Source organism: Idiotropiscis lumnitzeri, chromosome 4 (assembly GCF_059441095.1).
Source record: "Idiotropiscis lumnitzeri isolate Australia: NSW breed Sydney's pygmy pipehorse chromosome 4, RoL_Ilum_1.0, whole genome shotgun sequence".
Lineage (NCBI taxonomy): Eukaryota > Metazoa > Chordata > Actinopteri > Syngnathiformes > Syngnathidae > Idiotropiscis > Idiotropiscis lumnitzeri.
In genome coordinates this window covers 11357783-11379887 of record NC_142394.1, presented here as the reverse complement: position 1 = coordinate 11379887, position 22105 = coordinate 11357783, and the positions used below count along the sequence as shown (strand labels likewise).

The following is a 22105-nucleotide window of genomic DNA, read 5'->3' as shown; positions in this document are numbered from 1 at the left end:
ACTTCCATCTCCATTCAGCATCAGAGGAGTACATCAAGGTTATAAAAAAAAAAAAGCTCATTCCAGGACAAATTTCTGCTCATGGAATGTACAAACACAGGCGTTAGTGTGATAAAATGGAACAATTTGGGATGATGCCATGTTCTCCCTTTTCTCACACTTTTCATGATCCTGCTCTTTACCTTTCATGCACATCTCTTCCCTTACTCTCACCCACCCCACCTCTCTCCTCTCCAGGTGACAGAGTGTGAAGGTGCTGACAGCCGGCCCAAGAGGACAGCCTGTCGTCTCGACCCCAGGGGAATCAATCATCCGAGTCGCGATCGATACAAAGGGGCCGAGAACGGGACTGCCTGTATGGACTTGGCTGGCGGCTGACTGATGGGGGAAATCACAAGCTTGTGCATGTGCATAGGCATTCACAGCTGCACACAAACGCACATGCAAGCCTATGTGATGCGTCACATGTAAGGACATAAACACCAGGATCAATGCCACAGTATGAGCCAACTAAGTTAACCCAATTTAGCCTTGAACAATCTACTCTAAATGCAGTCCTCTTCCTCTGCCAGGGCCTCATTATGTGCACACTCATCACGTCAGCATTAAAGCAGCACATTAGCTGTCACAATGCAGTCTTCAGCAGACAAACCAACATTTATCAGCCCACTGGGTCCAAATTAGTCGGATGTAATGGGGCTAGAGGAAGCAAGGCTGGGTGAACTCTGATTGATCATGCATATGTTTTGCACTTGCAAAAGGTACCAGTGGTGTCATGCCATAGCCAATGAATTATTTGAATGTGGAGGTCATGCGTCAAGTGTCAAATAAATAAATCAAACTAAAGTGCTCTGAAAACACTTTCCGGCTTGTTTACCTTAAACGTTGATACCTTTTCTCCTTTGGCACTGTAACATTAATATACACTGCATTGCAACCACTGAGACGTGAATGATGTCCTCATTTTCCTCTCGCAAAAAACATTCTGACATTCTCAGTCTGGGTGCAGAATGTGTCAAATCAAAGGACAAAGTCTAACTACCACACAAGTGGTTATCACGCTTACCAACAGACGCCTCTGTTGTCATTTTTAATCATTAATAACAGTTAATAACAGCCTGTTACTTCTGCCAATAACAAGTTATTTAATTAGTTAACTCAGACAAATATATTTTGATTTTGCTGACTTTTTTTTATTATTTATTGGTGTTTATTATATATAAGTCTATGAGCATGAGTTGCACCTCATTAAAAATAAATACGATATTTTTTTCCCTTTCCACAGAAATCATTGCAGTATAAATACATCTGAGGACCTTTAAATGGTCTGACTGTTTAAAGATTTGGAAGAGCTGATCTTAATGGAACAAATACTACAATTCCGACAAAGTTGGGATGTTGAGTAAAATGCAAATTAAAAACAGAATGAAACAGATTCATTTTATTGCTTTTATGCAAATAATGTAACATTATCAATTTGATGCCTGCAACATGTTCCAAAAAACCTACGACAGAGGCAACAAAAGACTGGAAAGTTGAGGAATGATCACAAAACCAACTGTCTAGAGCAGGGGTGGGCAAACTTTTTGATTGGCGGGCCACAATGGGTTCTAAAATATGACAGAGGGGCCAGACCAGGAGCAGATGCATGGAGTGTTTTGGTAACCTCAACTCATCGGAGAAAAAAAATACATTTAATTTTAAATGAAAATGGACAAAAGCATTACAACAATATATATGTCTTTGAAAAACCACAGTATTTAGAAAATAAAACATTAACAAGGTTTATTCAATTAATTTTTTTCAAGTTCGGCGGACCGGATTTAAACGTTTAAAGGGCCGCATGTGGCCCCCGGGCCATAGTTTGCCCACACCTCGTTTAGAGTATTGCACAGGTGAACAGATTAATTGGAAACAAGACACTGCCATGATTTGGTATAAAAGGCATATCGGCAAAAGGCTCAATGTTCATAATGGGAACAAGAATGGGGCGAGGTTCTTTGGTCCATTATATTGTCAAAAGTTTCCGAAACGCTAAAAAAATCTTTGCACATAAACGGCAAGGTCGAAAAGCAACATTGAGCGCCAGTGACTTTCAATCCCCAAAGAGGCACTGCATTATACACCGACATCGTTGTGCTAAGAACTTCAGAAAATCATTATCAGTTAGTTCGTAGTTAAAAATATACCATTCAAAGCGAAAGTCGACAACACCCAAAAAGGTTGCAAGCTTCTTTCGCTCAGGTCTCATCTGAGATGAACTGACACAAAGTGGGAAAATGTACTGTAGTGAGTCCACAGTTGAAATTGGTTTTGAAAATTATGGACGTTGTGTCCTCCGCCCCCAAAGGAAAAAAGTGCCATCCAGAATGGCAGTATTATGAAGCGCAAAATACAACATGGACCTTGGGCTGTTGAGCAACACAAGTTGTACCTGAAGCAAGAATGGGAATAAATTCCATATACAACGCTTTAACAATTTGTGTCGGGAATTCCCAAATGCTTACTGAGTGTTGTTAAAAGAAAAAGTGACGTAAGACAGGGGTCAACTTGCCTTAGTGCAAACTTTTTGGGGGTTACAGTGTTACAGGCGTCATATATAAAGAAAGAAAAAGTTTGCCAGTTTGAAAATTAAATATCTTGCTTTTCCCCAGTTTGTATTGTAAAACATTTGAAAAATCATGTCTAATAACCAATATATTTTAGCATGAAAATGATTAATTTCGGTTTAATTGCCTTTTTATATGGTACTAGTTTCCATTACAGATGCATAAATAGTATTTTGTTTTCAGGCATGGCTTGAACCTTGCAAAGAGTGGTTGTCTACTCGATTTGCTGCTGCACACGCTGTACTTCCTGTTGCAACCATTTGGCAATACATTTATCCAGTACACTTTGATGGATTGGAGTGGAAGAAAAGGAACATTGCCAAACTGTATTAGCATTAAGCACTGAGCTGTATAAAGATAAAACCTTTAGTGCAAAGGACTCCCTTACTGGTCGTAAAGCGCAGCATGAACAGCTGTCTGCCCGCTTCTGTTGCTGGGCACAAATTATTCACGACATGTCTAATGGCCTCTTCAATAGAATATTAACATTAAGTGAGAATCAACTAATGCTCAGGCGGATTTGCCAATGGTCTGCTAGTGCGCTTTGGTACATGTTTTTTTTTTTTCTTTTTCCACATTCAAGCAGAGTGCTAGCTGTCATCAAGTGGAATGGAGAAACATTCTAACCTGGTCGCTGGAAAAGTTGGCTGCTGACAATTTCAGTCATAGAGCCCACTTTCTGTTTCTGAAGTTTCTCAGGCGGGATGCAGGAATAAAAGTCATGCAGCAACTGACTGGAGATAGAAAGAAAGAAAAAAAAATATATAAAAAAAGTTGCAGGTTTTTTTTTTGTATCTATATGACCCCAGCACTGTGAGAAAAATCGCTTTAATCGTGCCTTGGAGGATGAGTGCAGACAGAATATGAGCTAGTATGACCCTTACCCAGGCTCCATCATTGATATAATTAAAAATTCAAAAGGGTTACTTTCACATAGAGAATTAATGGCTGAAATTTGAAGATCAGCTGGAAATTGGGTCCAGTAGAGACCTCCTGACCTGGACTACAGCTTGCAAAATTTTAATGTCCAGCTTTCTGTGTCGCATGGTAATCCTTGTAAATTTGGAGAAAATTGCTCAAGAAACAGGCATCCATACGTTCTCACTCACAATCACACCAATTGGAAATTTAGTCCTCAATTAACCTGACATGCATATTTTTGGAATGTGGGAGGAAGCAGGAGTACCTTGAGAAGCCCGAAAAATACAAACAGCGCGGTTATATCCAAGATTTAAACTCTGAATCTCAAAGTGTGCCGCCACAAGCCCACAAATAACAATGCCATCAGTTCTGATTTTGTGTCCTCTGTAGGCCAAATTCATATTTTTGGTTTCTCTTTTAATTTGTTAGTTCCTAATGAGTTGTGCGAAAATATTGAAGATAAATAATGACCAGTAATACACCAGCAGTAACTGAAAGTACTTTCATTTTTTTTGTTGGGAAGTACCACTGTAGTCAAACACAGTTGATGCTGTATTTCTAATTTGTTGATGTTTATCAATACATTTGCCAAGATTAACAACAGACGCGTCTTGGTGACTCGAGCATCTTGCAGAGTTGGAAATTTGAGACAATGATAATGAAAAAACATCATATCCCAGGAAGACATTAGCATACATTTAAAAACATGAATTCTCAAGCTTAGCATGCCATCACCATGTGCGGCACAGGCATGAGCTTGGCTGTTTACGCCCCCATGAAAACAAATGAGCTCCAACTTTAATGAGGACAACATTTTATGTCATGCTTCGCCCAGATTCAATCTTCGAGCAATTAAACGCAGGGCTCACAAGCCCTTAAGGAACATTGCAGACCTGAACGCTCAGTCAGTGTGTCAAAACATCTTACCGAACGAGCATACCAATAGTTGACAATTATATTAGTCAGTAAACTTCAGTAGAGTTGAAAAATAAATCCTTTTTTGTTTAGTGTAGTAAGTATGGCAATATTAAAGTAGTCGGGATATATATGCTATAATCCTTGAGAGGTCAATGTTCCATTCACTACGGGGAACCTCTTTTGAAAAAAAAGATCAAAAGAAACTGAATGGCACGTACAATTATCATGCATATATTTGGAATGCATGTGGAAACCGGAGTACTCGCAGGAAACAGAGAACATAAAAACACAGCAGGGCTGGGGCCGGATTTTAACCAACGATCTCTGTGCTGTGAGGCGGACACGCTAACCAGTCTACCACCGTGGCGACTGGGCTCATCTTATGCCTCTTATTTGATTTACAAGAAACTATCGCACCCAAGGTAAAATAACCCAGCATCTCAAACTTTTTGTCGTCCACTTGGAGGATTGCAGCCAGAAATGTTTCAGCGGTGTTGCCATGGTGATATAACTTCTCAAGGGTGATTGGCACAAACACGCGCATGCATCTAGGTGTACGTGCAAAGTCATCGCTTATCATACCGTCCACAGTGAGTGTTTCATGAAACAAAATATACACATATCCAGAACCTTGCTCAACACACTCATACTACAAAGAGCATTAAGTCAAAACACAAAGTAACAATTTGCTGAGTTTAGTGCACCAGATAATGCAATTGTATTTTCCTTTGCCTTTGCTTTGCGTACTATCGCATAGTCAACTCTGATGATCACATAAATAAAGATAAAGATAAAGATGTCCTTTATTAGTCCCACAATGGGGAAATTTGAGGTGTGACAGCAGCATGCACTGATTTGCATTTTCTAGCTAACAGCCAATCAGAGTGAACAATTTTTGCAATACTGTGATCGATGGAATGCTCGAGGACTTTTTTCTGCCTCCAGTACCCGCTTATTTATGTGTTCACTGTCAGGAAGAAGAAGTCAAGCTAACCGTAGCAACAAGTGTCCAAGCTATGCATGACAGTAACACACGAGGTAAGGAAGCCAATTTATAACAATAATCCCATCCATCCACTATCCGAACCGCATATGCTGACGAGGGTCCTGGGCGTGCGAGAGCCTATCCCAGCTGCCTTCAAGCAGTAGGCAGGGAACACCCTAAACTGGTTGCCAGCCAATTTAAAATAAACCTCAGTTACCAAATAATATATGCCTAGGTACACTTTTAATTGAAGTCGTTCCCATCCGCGTGTCATGGCGCAATGCCTGACTTGACTCGTTTTCTAAACTGTGTTTGAGGGAGTCGTTTATTTCTGTCACAAACTGTTGCTTCCGACGACAACATTAAAACGTTGTCCCAAAATAATGTTCACTCGCTAATTAAGGGCGCTAAAAAAAAAAAAACGGACTCAACTGCGTGACACTGTATTGTACGGCACTGGCAGCTCTAGTGCGCTATCAGGGCTGGCAGCATTCAAGTTAATAGAGCTAAATTACTCTGCACACTTTGATGCTGACAGCCTGACACAGTTTCCGTTCCTGCTCAACTCAACTCAACTGTATTTACAAAGCACTTTAAGACAACCACCGCTGTATGTGCTGTACATGGAACAACTGCACGTCATACAACAACAAAGGGCATGAGTCAAAAGACAAAAAATAAAAATGAGTTTTAAGAGGAAAAGCGAAAAAAGGCTTGATCCCGTTTGAGCCTTCGCTTAGCTTTTGGTACTTCTAATAGAAATGTATGAGGTTAGATTTATCCAAATTCTCACCAGAGAGGAAATCTCTGTTCATTTTTAAAACATGTTTGAAGACACATATTCATTCTTTGGCTTTTGACCCAACTTGAGACTGTTCACTGTTCTGTTCGTTTCTGGGGTGTACTCTATGTTTGTTAGAATATATAATTTCTATTATAATTTACCACTTTCACTGCCTTTGTTATTGATTAGTTAATTTGATTATTGTATGTTATACTTTATGTTAAGCGCTTTGTGACAGCTGTTGTGAAATGTGCTATACAGATAAGGCTGTATTGCCTTGTATTGTATTTATTAAATGGAAATGTGTTACTTTGGCTTCTGTATCTTGAACCAAGCAAAAAAGATAGCCGTTTATTTTTATTCAAATAAACGATAATTCGAGTTTTCAGTACAATATCGGAATGCCAAAATATTCGACAGCTCCAGCCCAAATCCGTTATATTTCATGAAACAATGACTGGATGGTCTGGTGAACAATGACTTCTCAGCCATGTTGTTTACCTGCTATGGGGTGGAAATCATTACGATTGACATTGACCATAAGAATCAAATGTTCTTAACTTTTTTGGAGACAATGCAATACGACTTTATTCATATAGCGCATTTCCCAAGAGCTGTAGTTTTAGCTAATTACTTTACACAAAACAAAATAATAATACTACAACAACGACGACAGTGGAAACATTCCATCAAAACAAAATGGTTTGTGATGAAGATCAGTTGTAGATTTTTTTTTTTTTTAACATGTAGTTAATATAAACGAATCGTGAGTATCAGGCTATTTAAGGATGCTTCATCCGTGTGAAAAAGGCAAAAAGTCGCTGGTAGCCAAATTTTGCCAGTAAGGTGGCCAGATGGCCAGATAGTGAGCAGAGGTTGCCATGGCCACTCCTGGCCACCACGCAGCTACGCCACTGTTAAGGGACACAGTCATCAGCAGCAGGAACACACCCATAACTTGGTGCTTAGCTGCTACTCAGGGCAACACGAACTTGAGGATTTTTTATTTTTTTAATTGATTTTACACTCCACCCCAAAAAAACTGTTATAATACCACGTCATAACAAATAAGTCATGCATGCTATTAATGTAGGAGCAGTGGCCAACATCGGCTTGTTTTATTTAGCACGAATGTGCACTTTCATAATCTCATACTATTATTACTAGCCATGTTTGAGAATCGCACTCGTGCACGCTAGTGAGAGACAAGGCTTTGGTCAGACCTTCGGGGGGAGATTAGTTGAAGTGAGTCTAAATAAATCTTGCTAGCAGTTTTAACACTGCAAACTCTCCGGTGAGACAGTTTTACTGTGTAAATCTTTGTTCAGTATATACAATAGACTTTGATCACAGTTTTTTGTGTAGTAATTAAACATAATACTGATTGCAGCATTAATGTAATACAAAAAGAATGCACCATACCTAACCGCCACAGAATTTATGAACCATCAAATATGCACAACAAAGACCACACGCAAAGGCTCACTATAGATTTATCAGGCCCGCTAATCATCTGAGATTAAACTAATTAAAACTGGAGAATGTCACTCTGTGCTCTACGGACAAGCAAAGGGCACAGAGTGCATCCAAAGTGCACGCAGCACTCTGTGGATCACACCAGACAAGCTGATAGGATTATAGGGATATAAAGTGTGAGTATATATAAGAGATGAAACAAAGCTTTGAGGGCTTTCGTATGCATTGCGATTGAAATTCATACTGCTTGCTTTGGAAAAAGCCCGAGGCAAAGCTGACCTGGGATACTGTAAACTGGGGGAGTTTCTTGCAAGTTTACGTGGCTTCAGCATGCATGTGCACCAAATTAACTTTGGAGAGCAGAAAAAAATATTAAATAAAACATAACAGTGGTATGAAGGTGAGGGAAAATAATTGTACCAATGATCTTAACGGTGTGCTAACAGGAAGACACATTCCGAAGTGCTGAACTGGCAGGTGTGCTGATACACAAGCAATATTTGCACAGAACCTCACAAACAGATGAGGGGCGGTATTATGGTGATGAGGGTGTTGGAACTGAAACTGGGAGGGCAATAACCTGCTACTTAAATGTCATATTTATGTGAAATAAGAAGGTCAAGCCAAGACAATGGATTCATGTTTTCCCGTGGGGCTTCTAATGCAGCGTTTCACAAAGTGCGATCTGAGCACTAAGGGTAGTCTGCGAGCAACCCCTAGTGGTCCTTGAATATGTTGATAAAATGTTACAAATTCTAAATGAATCATATCCATACATTCATTTTTGATAGTGTCGTCCTCATTTGGACTGCAAGTCAGTTGTCCCAGCTGTCTAACAGACAAACAACTATCCACACTCAAATTCACACTGATTGGCAATTTACTAGTCTTCAATTAACCTTAGCATGCACGTTTTTTGAACGTGGGATGAAGTACCTCGAGAAAAAACGAGCATGCATACAAACACATAGAACCAAAAATGTTCTTGACTGTAAGCCATGTATTCTGATTGACTACATTTGTTGCACCAGTGGTAGTGAATACACAAATATTATCCATGACGAAGATAGATGAGTCGCAGAAAACTTAGAGTACGTTAAAAAGAAAACGCATGAGATGCAGATGACGAAGTGGAGTTGAGCAGAGAAAAACAAAGCTGTCCAAACAGACGATTTGCGGGCAATCAGTGGTGTCTCTGCATAAGCAGCATTTTTCTTCAACTTTAGATTTGCTTTCAAGGTTTTCCTGCTATGATTCTGAAAAATAAAGAGTAATTGAAGGCCAAGACAATGGAAAGTGGGCTTAAAAGAAGATGCTTCCCTGATTTCAGTGTGACGCTTTTGCTGGAAATCGCAATTTGGTGGTAAAATGGAGGGGCCGCAGAATGCTAAAGCGCATGTCCTTGTGCGTATGTCATCTTAATGAGATTTTTATCACCTGATGAAAAAGCACAAGCTCCCTCAGGGGGAGAAAGTGTGTTGGACAGAAGGATGGGTTTGGTGGGCAGGCAGGACAAAAGAACCCATATATTGTCTCCGTCTCACTGAGTGGGAGTCAAGATAAGACTTGGAGTGCGTGTGCGTGTGTGCCCGTGCATGCTCTCTCACAGTGAACTTACCTTAGTAACTTGCCATCAAATACTTTCTCAACATCATGTAGGACTGCTGGCAGGTATTTTAGGGCAGCAACCTGAGCATACACAAAATCGATCAAATTTTCAGATGATTTTTTTTCCGGTACTTGTTACGCTTTGGCTTGTTTGTCTTTGCTTGTGTATGGGGAGATATGGAGGCATTTACAATCGAAAAATAAAATATCACCATATAAAAATTATATTCAGTAGAGCAGGGATTGTCAGATACGGTGCTGCAGAACATTGTGCACTATTAACACCCATTTACAACTAATAAAGTTAACTTTGTTCATCTCTATATGCCGGGAATATATAGTTATAGACATAATTAAATTCTCTTGCACTATGGTCGAAAGCAAACCCTGAAGAAGTAGCTGAGCCGAAATGCAGAAGATCTCAATTTACTGCTCGATCTACGTTCCTCCCCACACCTATGATCATGAGCTGTGGATCGTGACGGAAGGCTCTCCCTTCGAGATGGGTTGAGAAGCTTGGGCGCCCGAGCGGCACCCAGAGTGGAACCGCCGCTCCTCCACATTGAGAGGAAACAACCGAGGTGGCTCGGGCATCTGATTAGGATGCCTCCTGGATACCTCCCTGGTGAGATGTTCTCACCATCAGGAGGCCCATAGGACGACCCAGGAGACTATGTCTCCCGGCTGGCCAGGGAATCGCTCCGGAAGAGTTAGAAGACGTGGCTGGGGAGAAGGAAGTCTGGGGTGCCCTGCTGAAGCTGCTGCCCCTGCGACCCAACTCCGGAAAAGCGGCAGATAATGGATGGATGGATGGATGGATGGATGGATGTGGTCGAAAGTACAATTAACACCTGTATCCACTATTTTCCAATTACAATCTTTCACCCAATGTCAACTGCAATAGACAGCAACTCCCTGTGGCCCTGAAGGAGGATAATCATTGTTGAAAAAGGATGGAAATAGTATATTGTCATTCTGCTGGTGGAATTCTCGTTCATTCAGGCCTTTTTTTCCTCAGGGCATTGAATCGATGGCAATTGGACTGCTCTGTTTGTCTTAGAAGGGGAGACTGGTTTGCACGGCCGCCTCACAGTGCAAAGGTGCAGCGTTTGATTCCGGTCTTTCTATGTGGAGTTGTATTCTCTCCCCGTCCCTGTGTGGGTTTCCTCCGTGTGCTCCGGTTTCCTCCCACATCCCAAAAACATGAATGGTAGGTTAATGGATTGTCCCTAAGTGGGGCTGTGAGTGTGATTGGTTGTCTGTCTTTGAGTGTCCTGGGGTTTACTGGCAACCAATTCCAGGTGCACCCACCTACTGCCCGAAGACAGCTGGGATAGGCTCCAGCACGCCAGCAACCCACGTGAGGAGAAGCGGCTTGGATAATTTATGGACAGATGTTTGTCTGATAAGACAAATTTTTATGAATAAGGCCACAGGGTCGAGGCCAGAAGGCTACCCTGATAGCGGCCGGAGGGTGGGGGACTGACAAGCAAAAAAGGGGTGAAGTGCCCAGCTGTGCTAGCGATGCATTGCTATATGTTCTACGCAAGAAGGAAAAATTGTGAACCTATCCTGCCCAAAAAGATTTGTCAATGTAACATTGCCTTATTATCAATCAACTATATTGTTATTGGGTATAACGACAATCTCCTACTTTTTTAATGCAGCGACACACTTCCAAACTCACACAAGTAGTGGTGACAAACAAATAAACAAAAACAGCATTGAAGACACAATCTTGGTAGTGAAGTGAATAAGTGGGGAAAAAAACTGTATGGATGATGTTGACGATGATGATAACAATGAAGAGTTGGCGGTGTGTTGAAAAGTGCAAGCAATTACCCGCAGCAGCAGAGTGGTGGTGTAGTCTGTCCTCATCAGGTTGTTGATTGACTCAAAAAGCTTCCTCAGCGACTCTTCAAACTCTGCCTGCTCATTGCCCACGTAGAGCCTGTGGAAGCAATGCAGTCAATTTGAATGATCAGTATTGTACAACATGGAAATAGGAAGGAATGCCCTTTGATTTTTTTTTTCTTAGTAAAATGTTCTGCTAAATTAACACCTGAAAACTTAATGTATACCTCCAATATTATAATAATAATTAATATATCCAATGATTCAATTTAGCCGTGTGATTTTTTTTTACCAATGTCTCTTACTTTGGAACTCGGACACTCCGAGTGACACCTTTCGACCCTTTTGGTGATTAAATTAACAAATGATAAAATCTTCTAAATTCTGACATGCATCTTTGCCCTTTTTATTCCGCTGCCCATCTGCATCTCTTTGTGATTCAATGGAAGCGCGGCGGCTGTTAATTACAATGAAAATTACGAGTGCCGGAGGGAGGGATTAACATGTGTCACGCTGCAAATTCAGCATGTAGGAGAAGGATTCGGCGGTAACACGCAGCAGTGTTATCGTTCAGCTTCATAATGACTACAATTCTGTTCACAGATGCATTGATTTGCTTAATCCAGGCCTGTCTGTGCGAGTGTACTGTAGGTGTAGATACAATGTCTACGAGTGATGTCATTCATAGCATTCAATTTCAGCTACTGTGATGTGCTCCGTGCTGCATGCACAAGTGGTGTTTAGAAAACTATACCTCGAAACAACATCTATCTCTTAAAATATTTTTATTTTTTTTAAATACCATTTTCTTTTGCTCTGCTCTCTCTTTTCTCTCTGTCGTCACCACTCAAATCTTGAGCTGTCCAACTGCATCTCCAATAAATATTCATCTCAATACAAAACGCAACAGACGGAGAATATCACTCTCCTGTTGCACGGCAACTGCTCTGGCATGATAAGGCCGAAAGATACCCCTTACTCCAGGACTGAGCCTCTGAACAGGACAACATTAATAAATCAAATTCACAAACAGCAAAACACATGATTTATTTTAAAACTCCACAATTTAAACACAATAATTGTAGGAGGTGGGGTTTTGGTACCTTGCCTAATAGCATCTCAGCAGTGCTCAAGAAGAAGACTATTAACTTCCCGGTTTCAAAAAATGTTTTGAGCAAATAACGTTTAAAAAAAAAAGACACAAATAGACGCCTTTACTAATGCCAAACTGCAACTATGCAGGGGTTTGTTGTATTTCTTGTCTGCCTACAGTGGGATTCAATCCATTGACTCGGTTTTTCCTGGCTCTAATAATCCCCAGTCCCGATTGAGCCACCGTCACCCAATATGGATAATGAGGCAGCTACAAATTCCTTCCAAAACTGAATCCAAACACCATATAAAATACAAAATCTGTATGAATCTTAAATGAAAGAAAAATGGCAGCAATGAACTCAGCACTGCCCTCCGTGTCCCTAATAAATGAAACACCTCAGTGTGTGCAATTCTACGGAGCCACAGGCACGAACATGCACGCACTGAAAGTCAACACCCTGCCATGAGCTCAAAAAAAAAGTTGATAGCGACAGATGGATTGCAGGAACGTATGATGAAGAGAGGACAATAAACACAGGGGATAGGATAACGGAACAAAAAGTCAAAAGGAGAAGAAGTGCGAGGGAAGTGGCATCAAAACAAGACGAAACTATGAGTTATGACCATATCAGTTCAACGTGACTGAACTGACGTGTTAAGAGGAAAACTTGTTCGCGAGAAGGCCAGATAGATAGAATGTGAAGGACATGAATGAGAAACATCGCAGGGGCAGAGAGAAAGGAAAAAGAAACTAAAAGAACAAGACCCAACAAAGCAGTGAAGGCTGCAGGTCATGGAGGACAGAGGGGGTAAAAAACAAAAGTTTCAACGCCGAAGGAGTTGCAACTTATCGACTTGAGGTGGTCGGTAAGTGACCGATAGTAGCACAGAATTGATTCATTTATCAGTTCATAGACGCTCAGGGGAGGCGGGCTTTCGGAACTCGGAAGCAGTGGTAATGCCAAGCACAAATTGTCTGACATGGGGACTACGCAATTGCGACTACACAAATTGCATAAACTGCCATTTACAAAAAGATGTGAGGTCACACGTCGTCAAGGAAACTTTATCCATATGTCCATTAAGCTGAAGCCTAAACCGCCGACTTTGGGCAAGAAGCGGCCTAGACCTGGTCGGCAGCCATTTACAGAGCGCATAAGACAACTAACTATACCTCAGTCAGATATAGATGTAACAGTACCTAATTGAATAGAATGTAATTATTGATTTTATGACCCAGGGTGACTTACTTATTGTGGTGCTTTGCAGCCATGACTCTAATTGTGACCCTTGTCATTGCCCTCGATGCATGTTAACGTCAATGACACTGTAAGCAATACCCTTGGCCTACTTGTCAAAGTTGATTAGAGTGATGCAGGCTTACTGGCAAGTGGGTGGCACGCTCATATAATTTACAACTCATTATGGTGATCAGTGTATAAAAAGCCACACACGCACACACACACACTCACTGGGAGTAGAGCATGCGCGAGCGAACGATGAACTTGAAGATGTACTCCAGAGCTTTGAGAGTTCTCAGAATCGCCTCGCAGTGTTCCCCGCGACTGGAGACGTCCAGGTACCTCTTCAGCACCGACATCAACTTCCTGCGAGAGAGACAAAGGACACAAAGGCACAACTGATCGTAATGCTATTCTTTGACAACTCAATTTTAACTTTTATAGAGCAGGAAAGAAGAGTAAAAGTGAGGAAGGAGAAACTAGTCGGGTGGAAAATAGTTTTCACACCTGAGCCGACACCCTTTCACATATTTCGCAGCATTTGTCATGGCTGGTTACAAAATATACACTCCATAAAACATATGCCAGTACAATACAGCATTCAAGAACTTATTATGAGTAATATTATTACTACTGTTTTTTTCTGGGAATATGTGTGTTTTGCTTAATGCCAGTGTGACCTGCTGCAAACCAATTCGCCCTATAAGGGACATTTCAATAAAGTGAAGTGAAGTGAAGGCCCCTCCAACACAAGCAAGCGCTAATTCCAGTCGCAGTAATAAACATATTTCCAACATATTATCATATATCAGATTATTCAGGTCCTGTGCAAGTGTACCTAATAAAGTGGCCTCTAACCTCTGGGAGCTGTTCATATTTCCATCTATGTCAGATCAAACGCACGAAGACATGGGCCTCCAGAGGTCGATGACTTGTGGCTTTGTAATGGCAATGAGGAACGTCACAAACTGGCTTAAAACTATATTTAATCCTTTTAAACAATAAAAGCCTCCCTAAAACGACTCTAATCTTGCCTAACAGCCGGACTTAAAAATATGACCAGCTTTATTACCATTAAGTCATCCCCAGTTCTGTCTGTGGTGCATGACTGAAAGGCACACTGAACAGGATTTTATGCTCCCCACCCCCCTTCCATGAAACCAAGATGGGGAGTTTAGACTGTAGCAAGAGGGAGTTTTCCATAACATCCTGCAAGCTTGCGGGCTCTAAGCTGCAGTGACCCTCTTAAAGAGGGTGACCATCAGCATACTAGAAGGGGAGGGACAGAGCGAGCAGGCAGATGACGAGATGGAGAGGAGCTATACAACAGGATAACGCAGGGAGGAAAAAAAATCAATTGATCAAAATGATATGTCCTCGTCCAGGTTTACTTAGTAAAAACCGTAGTCCCATTTCACCGTGTTCATGCTTCATCAAATAACACCAGAGATGGGCATTTTGTCCCTGGGAAGGAGGAACGGTCCGTCCGTCCGGGATGCAGGACGAGAAGTTTTGTAAAAAGGACGGTTAAGCAAGGCAGAATGTACCCCTTAAAGACGCCTCACGAACCACGTGCATAGATTTCAAATAGTTGCACTTGGAGCAAGATTTAATCTTGCAATGTACTGGCTCTCTGTCATTCTCATTCTCTCTGAATCTCTCTCTCTCTCTCTCTTTCTCTTTCTTTCACTCTCCCTCCCTCTCTCTCTTTCTCTCTTTCACATGCGCGCAAGCAGAAGAGGGGCTGTGTGAAGAAGCAATTGAGAGCCAAAATAAGCATTTCAAGTTGCGTTTAATTTGAGCAAAGGGATAAAATTCAATACAATAAATGCAGTACTTTTAACCATTACAGTACTTTTATCATTGCAGTATTTTCTATCATGCAGTACTTTTCTATCATTTCACTACTCTTACCATTACAGTACTTTTATCATTGCAATATTTTTATGATTGCAGTATTTTCAATCATTCAGTAGTTTTTATCATTACAGCGTTTCCCCCTCTGTATAATGGACAGGCATTAGGAGTGTTTCCTTACACTTAGATACGTTTATACTGCGTATATTTGCATGCTTTTTATGAATGTCTGCTGCTAATGTTATACATTAACGGCTACATTACGCCGCCGACTCTGTGTGATCTATATCTTTGCTGCTGTAACACCTCAAATTTCCCCATTGTGGGACTAATAAAGGACATCTTATCTTATCTTATAAACAGCTATCTCGACAGTGCCACCCGGGTCCGAGCTCATCAGTGAATTTGCCTCATGTGACAAGAGGTGAGGAAGGTACTATGCACTCCCAGCACGCTAAATGGCACTAAAGAGTGTAAATAGCCTTTAAAAAGCATGTATTGTGTCAATTATATTTATTCAATCTTTATTTTATTGCATCATCATTAGTGAGTATGCTATTCAGTTTGCGGTTGTTTAATAATTTTAGTTATGATGTGAAACTGCCGTCCACAAAAGTGTGTTGACAAATGCCTTCCATACACCACGCCATTGAATGAATGCCACTAAATGAAAGCTTATTCTGTTGCTTACAAAAATAAAAGTGCAAATGTCCCTCACTGCCTCGTGAGTGTAGCAGCTAAGGTTGTAAGAACACATTTATTTCAGTGGCTAAATGTAGCCAGTGTGGCTTTTACATCAGATGTTTTGAAACAAATTTTGAAAACTCTGCCGTCAGCCTCTCTTCTTGCATGGACATTTTTTTCCTTTTTGCTCCCCTGGAATAAATGAACAGTAGGCTACGGAGAAGACAAATTATTGTGCTAAAAATGTTTAGATTGTCATGTTAAAACTGGAGCTGAAATTGGTCACAAATGCAACAAAATGTTAATGGCCCCATCCTTATACTGAATTGTCACGATGAAGATAATTGAAAACAAGATCTGCTTTCTTGTGAGTTGACATGAAATATAGACTTGTTCTTAGACATCCCTGCAGGCCATGCCTAAATTAAATTGGCATTTTAATGGAGCTCTTATTAAAAAATAAATAAATAAATAACTGTAAAGGACAACATCACTTGAGAGTTTTAATTGATGAAGGACCGGTGTCCTTGCTTCTTATAGTACAGAAGGTCACAAGAGAATAAATTTTTTTAAACCTGTCTGCTAAATGCCTTTTTTAATTGGTTAATTAGATAATGTAGTACAGTGTAAATATACAGTGTGTGTATATATATATATATATATATATATATATATATATATATATATCATTCATTCTTGAATTCCAATAAAAAGAATTTACATTTTTAAATACGAGTAAGGGAAACAGAAAATGTCGGTGTGAAAATTTTGAGCAGTATGCTTTATTTCTTCCTAAACCACATTTGAAAAAATAAATCTGAATAAAATACATCTGTATTTATATTCAATATATTCCTCAATTGCACTGCACGGATTGTATTTATTAATATTTATTTATTTAACTTAGCAATTTTAGTCAAATAGATCAGCTGGCATACAGAAGTCTAACAAATGTATAAGCATGCATTTGTTAGGCTTTTATTGATAAATGTCGGCAGCGGAAAGCAGGGGTGTCCAAATCCGGCTCTTGAGGGCTCCCAATCCAGCATCTCCCTCCTCCAACACATCTGATTCAAATGATCAGGATCGTTATCAGGCTTCTTAGAGCTTGGAGATGACCTGATGACTTGAATCAGGTGCGTTGGAGGACAGAAACATCTAAAACATAATGAGTAGAGGCCCTCGAGGACCGGAGTTGGACTTCCCTGCCATAAAACATTGCATGAACAATCGTGGTGGCTGGCTTGATCACAGTCATATAATAAAACATTCACCACTGCCTCTTCCTTATCTCTCTCTGCGGGCCTATTAGGTTGAGTTGGTTCGAAACAATGTGGCTCATTCAGGGGCAACGCTAGAAACATTTCAGTAAACATTATCAATACCAAAAACTGTGCTGTGTGGCCCACACCTGACATTGTTATCCAGTAAACTGTTTGATAAATACATAAACATTTATGAAAATAACATAACTCTTGGCCTGGTTGTCTTGTTTGTTTGATTGGCATTGTTTATTTTCATGAAAGTATGGCTGTGATTCAGAAAAGAAATATCAACCAAGGAAAGAGGATGCTGATTCAACACTTAACCTACTTGTAGGCTAACGTGGCGCTGAAATGTTGCTTGATGTAGGCCTCCAACACCGTGTTAAAATGCTGAAATTTTCTGTCTGCAATCAGACTTATTATATAGATCTTGAGAAAGACAAACACAATAGTAGCATGAGAATCCATGTGAAATAATGTGACAGATGATACTTTGGTTTGATGCATACTCACCAAGGCGTCAAACACAAGAATGTCATAGTCATCTGTCTGCGAGTGTTCCATCATAATGTTGAACAAAGCATCCAAAGTGTCCTGCAGGAACTACATAAAAGGAAGAATGCATTCTAAGGTCAGGGTCAGCGGAGTCCTCCTGCTCAGGAATCTGTGTATCCCCTGGTAAGACCCTCCAACATTTAATTATGAAGTTACTGAAGTCATGAAAATCGATTATTTTCTCAGCACCCCCACTGATCAGTCAAGCGACCCTCTTGGCACCAGGAGAGAAAGAAATCCTGGCGCCGTGCCTGGCAAGGAGGATGTTACTGACCTTGACCACCTCTTCTCCATCGATGAGTTTCAGTTTCTCCAGGTTTTCTCGTAGGAGTTCAGGTTGAGTCCTCCATTTAAGAAGCCCCAGCAGACCCACTGCAGAGAAAAAACACAGCAAGAGCATTTTCTCTCTCAATTCTATGCTTTGACTCGTTTCAGAATGAATATTGATTAAACCTTTTGAAATGTTAATGACTTCCAGGACCTTCAGATATTTTTTTGTCTTTTTCAAGGATTTGTTGCCAACTTTGTAAAGATTTGGTAGTTTGCTTGAATTCACCAGAGGGTGGCATGACAGTTTGACTGTAAAGATTTTAAAAAATGTTTAAAACATTTCAATGTAAAGAAATTAAAGTCGATTTCTAAAATTACTTGAACAAAAAAACAGATTCAAAAATGTTTGAAAGACTAATCAAAACTATGGTGAAAAAAGCAACATTTTAATGGATTTAAAAGTATTCATACTCTGGTCTGAGCGGACTTCATTTGTCCGCAGCATAACAGTAACCGTTACATACAGATTGGGTCTCAAAACAGTGAATTAATGAAACAGCATAAAGATGATCACACATCCAAACTAAACAGAGGTCAGAGGGTTCTTTGACATGCAATCAGTTCAAGATTTGCATCTGCAAAAACAAGTATTTGCAATGCTGCAAATACAAATAAACTTTCCTTTTTATCCGAAACCCTTGAGAAAGGATTAGTCATTTATTTGTGTCTATTTTGAAAAGATCAGTTGCTCACAATTTGATAATTAAGATGAGGATATTGTTGGCCTTAGTGAACCCACTTTTAAAATATTTTCTTTCATTTAATTCCATCATTAGATCTGCAAAACTTTGACCCGGGGCAGGTTACTGTGCAACTGGTGGGTGTCTCGCTAAAAAACTATTGGCTCCTGTTGATTGGAATATGTGACATATCGAGTTGCACATCTGGCAGGTGACCTTAAACAACCCTGGCGATAGGGTGAGCGAGTGTGTGTGTGCGTGTGTGTGAGTGAGTATACAAAAATGCCTGCGGTGTCGATGATTGAAACAAAGGTTAATGTTCATTATGGTGATGGACTTGCTTCCCCCGTAACAGCTGTTGCTTTGCACCTGTGTCAGATTTACTTTACTGTCTGGCATGCATGGGAGTGTGTTTATACAGTACATTTGTGGATGTGTGGTGAACTATATATGGCCGCTTGCCAGCCTGTGTAGGACAAAGTGACACCACTGGACACTAATAGTGGAGTCACATCATTCTCTATAACTTGGCCTTGATTAAAACACACTCATACAACTGGTTTAAAAAATGGGCTTGTTGAATCATTCTAATTTGTAAACAGGCCGACAAAATCACCATTACAGAGCCAGACCTTCCCCTTGGCTCATATCATAATAACATTTAGAACCCTACATGACACACCGAGGCACACAATATGTTCCCTGAATCAGGTCTGTTAAAGGACATTTGACGACACACTTCCTTCCTTCCCATTGGCAAAAGCGGCCACTTTCTCCAACGTCACCACATACCCAAATTTTTCGATAATAACATGCTTTTTTTTTTTGCCAAAAAACAAGCAAAAAATGGCCAGTCAAGGGCTGATTTATACATAGGTTGAGGGAAAAGAAAACATTTGTTATATTGTATAGACGTTGCCCGGTAGTAGGGGTTGTGTAAAAAGTGTACTTTCATTCCACTGCGATATTTAATTTCTAATGTTACAAATTGGTGGTGGTTTTGACATAACTCCCCAACGGAACTAAGGACCGATTACTATGTTCCACACGTCTTTTTCTGGCATGCCAAATTGACGGACCAATGGACTTCTGACGACTTCGGACTGACCAACAATTACATGTTGGTTCTGCTTAAAGAGATGACGAACGTCCCGGCAAAATAAAAATGATTTAAATAATTAAAATGCATAATTTTATTTTATTGTTTATTCTATTGATTATTACTTTAATGCATAATATTTTATTTAAATCGTTAAAAGTTGCATGCCATGTTCTGGATAAGCACTCAGTATTGTTGCTCACTTGGAATAAAGGACTGCATGTTGAAGTACATGGGATTTATTGTTTATTTTGTATTTGCACCATGGTATTGAAATTGTATCGGGAAACGTGGAATCTCAATGGAATTGGCATCAACTTCTACATTTCTGGTATCGTGACATCCCTATAGTGTTGAACTCCCACCAACAGAGGGGACTTTTGGGGGTTAAGATCGGGGATGTCGATTGTGGCTATGTAAAGCCCTTTGAGACTGTCTGTGATTAAGGGCTATACAAATAAAATTGACTTGACTTTTGGCTGTCAAACATTTAAGGGGAGTTTGAATCAAATTCACAATTGGATGTACAGCTCCAGCATATCTTCAAGGGAGATTCTGCATCAACCTGTTTTTGTGATTGATTTATTTGAGTGATATTATTTATTTCCAGGTCTATAGAGCAGGTAACAGCCAGCAAATCAGGGGAATGTAGTATTCATGAGCCTTTAGAAAAATCAGCATTTGACAGGCTATTTTCAGGGAACGTATAATTTCTGACTGCGTGTTATTCCAGAGAAATTATGGTCAACAAACTTTTACATGAGAAAACGGGAAATGCCTTGAATGGTGGTTTTAACCTTCTCTACTGCCGTCTGACTCTGTGATGTGTCAGTCATAAATATCATGACACACAGGGTTAATTGCTTAGAAATGAGATGGAATTTTTTAACAGGTAAATTAATTAAAGAGTAAATTAAGTTAGAATGATCATGGAGGGACTGCCTTGTGGATTAATGGCACAGACGTTTGTTTGTTTGTTTGTTTGTTTCATGGCTATATAGTACGATAGGTAGAGCTGACATTAGTTAGCAGGGCAGCCTTGCATTTTACTAGTTTTCTTAACGACAGCCCGACCAAACGTTCTATAAGAACCTGAAAGAAAATGCCTTCCACAAATTCGAGAACGGCGGGCTGTAGTCCGGCTCTTTAGAAGTGGCTACTGCGCTACTTGTACAAGCATTTATGACATCCTTAATTGTCCCTCCTCAGCCACAGGTTAAACTTGATTCATTCAGATTTTTTAAAGGAAGGTAAATCGGGCATCTTAACGACAAACACGTTTTTGACATTGATGCAAATCAGGTCAGCTGTAGGCAATCACTTTTCGGCCACCAGAAAGTATCATGGCGTCAACTAACGTTATGAAATGGTCTGTTGGAGGATTCGGAGGGCATCCAAAAGTGGATGCGTCCAGTGTCATTGCTCGCTACACTCTTCTGCTCTTTCAGTTGCGTGTGCATGTATTTTTCTGAACTTGGATGTCCTCCCCTGCCAAATTAAAGTCCCCAGAGTGTCCAAATCAAAACAGTGTCACACAAAATGTCTGCTAAAGGCACCAAACAAGCACAGACTGACACACGCAGACACAAACACGCATACAGTTACCATTCTGGGTAAGCTTGGTGGAGCAGACCAGGGTGGAAATAGTGAAGCCGTCTCTCGAGCTGACAGACAGGCCCCCGCTGCCCCCACTCACATTGCTGGTGCTGCGGCTCAGTATCGCCCCCTTGTGGAGGTCCCCATAGAGGTGGCGGGTGGACGGCAAGGACAAGTAGCAGTTGACATCCTCCATGCGCTTGCTGTCACCCTATGATGCAAATGTGCGTGAGTCATCTTTTTACACGATAAATAAAAGCCCCAAAATCAATCTAGTCTAGTTTTTTGTCTTTTTTTTTCTTCAACCTGAGGCAGCACAGAACAAACGATTATCTTATCTGCTTCACAGTTCTGAGGTTCGGGGTTTGAATCTCAGCGCCAGCCTTCTTGTGTGGAGTTTATATTTCACAAAAATGTGGTATTTGACCAATGGTGTAGATAGTTTTTATATCCGCTCATCGTGCCCTGCGATTGGCTGGTGAGCACTCCCTACCTCATGCCCAAAGTCAGCTAGCAGATGCTCCAGCTCAATCGCAAGAGTGCTACAA

At 40.5% G+C, this 22105-nt stretch overlaps 1 protein-coding gene across 3 annotated transcripts in view; it reads right to left on the bottom strand.

Moving 5' to 3' along the window:
- The window catches only part of dock2 (dedicator of cytokinesis 2), a 152888-nt gene that overhangs the window by 70117 nt on the left and 60666 nt on the right, over nucleotides 1-22105 (bottom strand). For all 3 annotated transcript variants that reach the window (XM_088292468.1, XM_088292469.1, XM_088292470.1), the window contains 8 exons: nucleotides 21567-21768; nucleotides 18127-18224; nucleotides 17811-17900; nucleotides 17626-17726; nucleotides 13723-13857; nucleotides 11144-11252; nucleotides 9312-9382; nucleotides 3237-3343 (listed from right to left, as the gene is read on the bottom strand). In XM_088292468.1, coding sequence (XP_088148594.1) covers nucleotides 3237-3343; nucleotides 9312-9382; nucleotides 11144-11252; nucleotides 13723-13857; nucleotides 17626-17726; nucleotides 17811-17900; nucleotides 18127-18224; nucleotides 21567-21768 — 913 coding nt within the window. The remainder of the gene's footprint in view (nucleotides 1-3236; nucleotides 3344-9311; nucleotides 9383-11143; nucleotides 11253-13722; nucleotides 13858-17625; nucleotides 17727-17810; nucleotides 17901-18126; nucleotides 18225-21566; nucleotides 21769-22105) is intronic.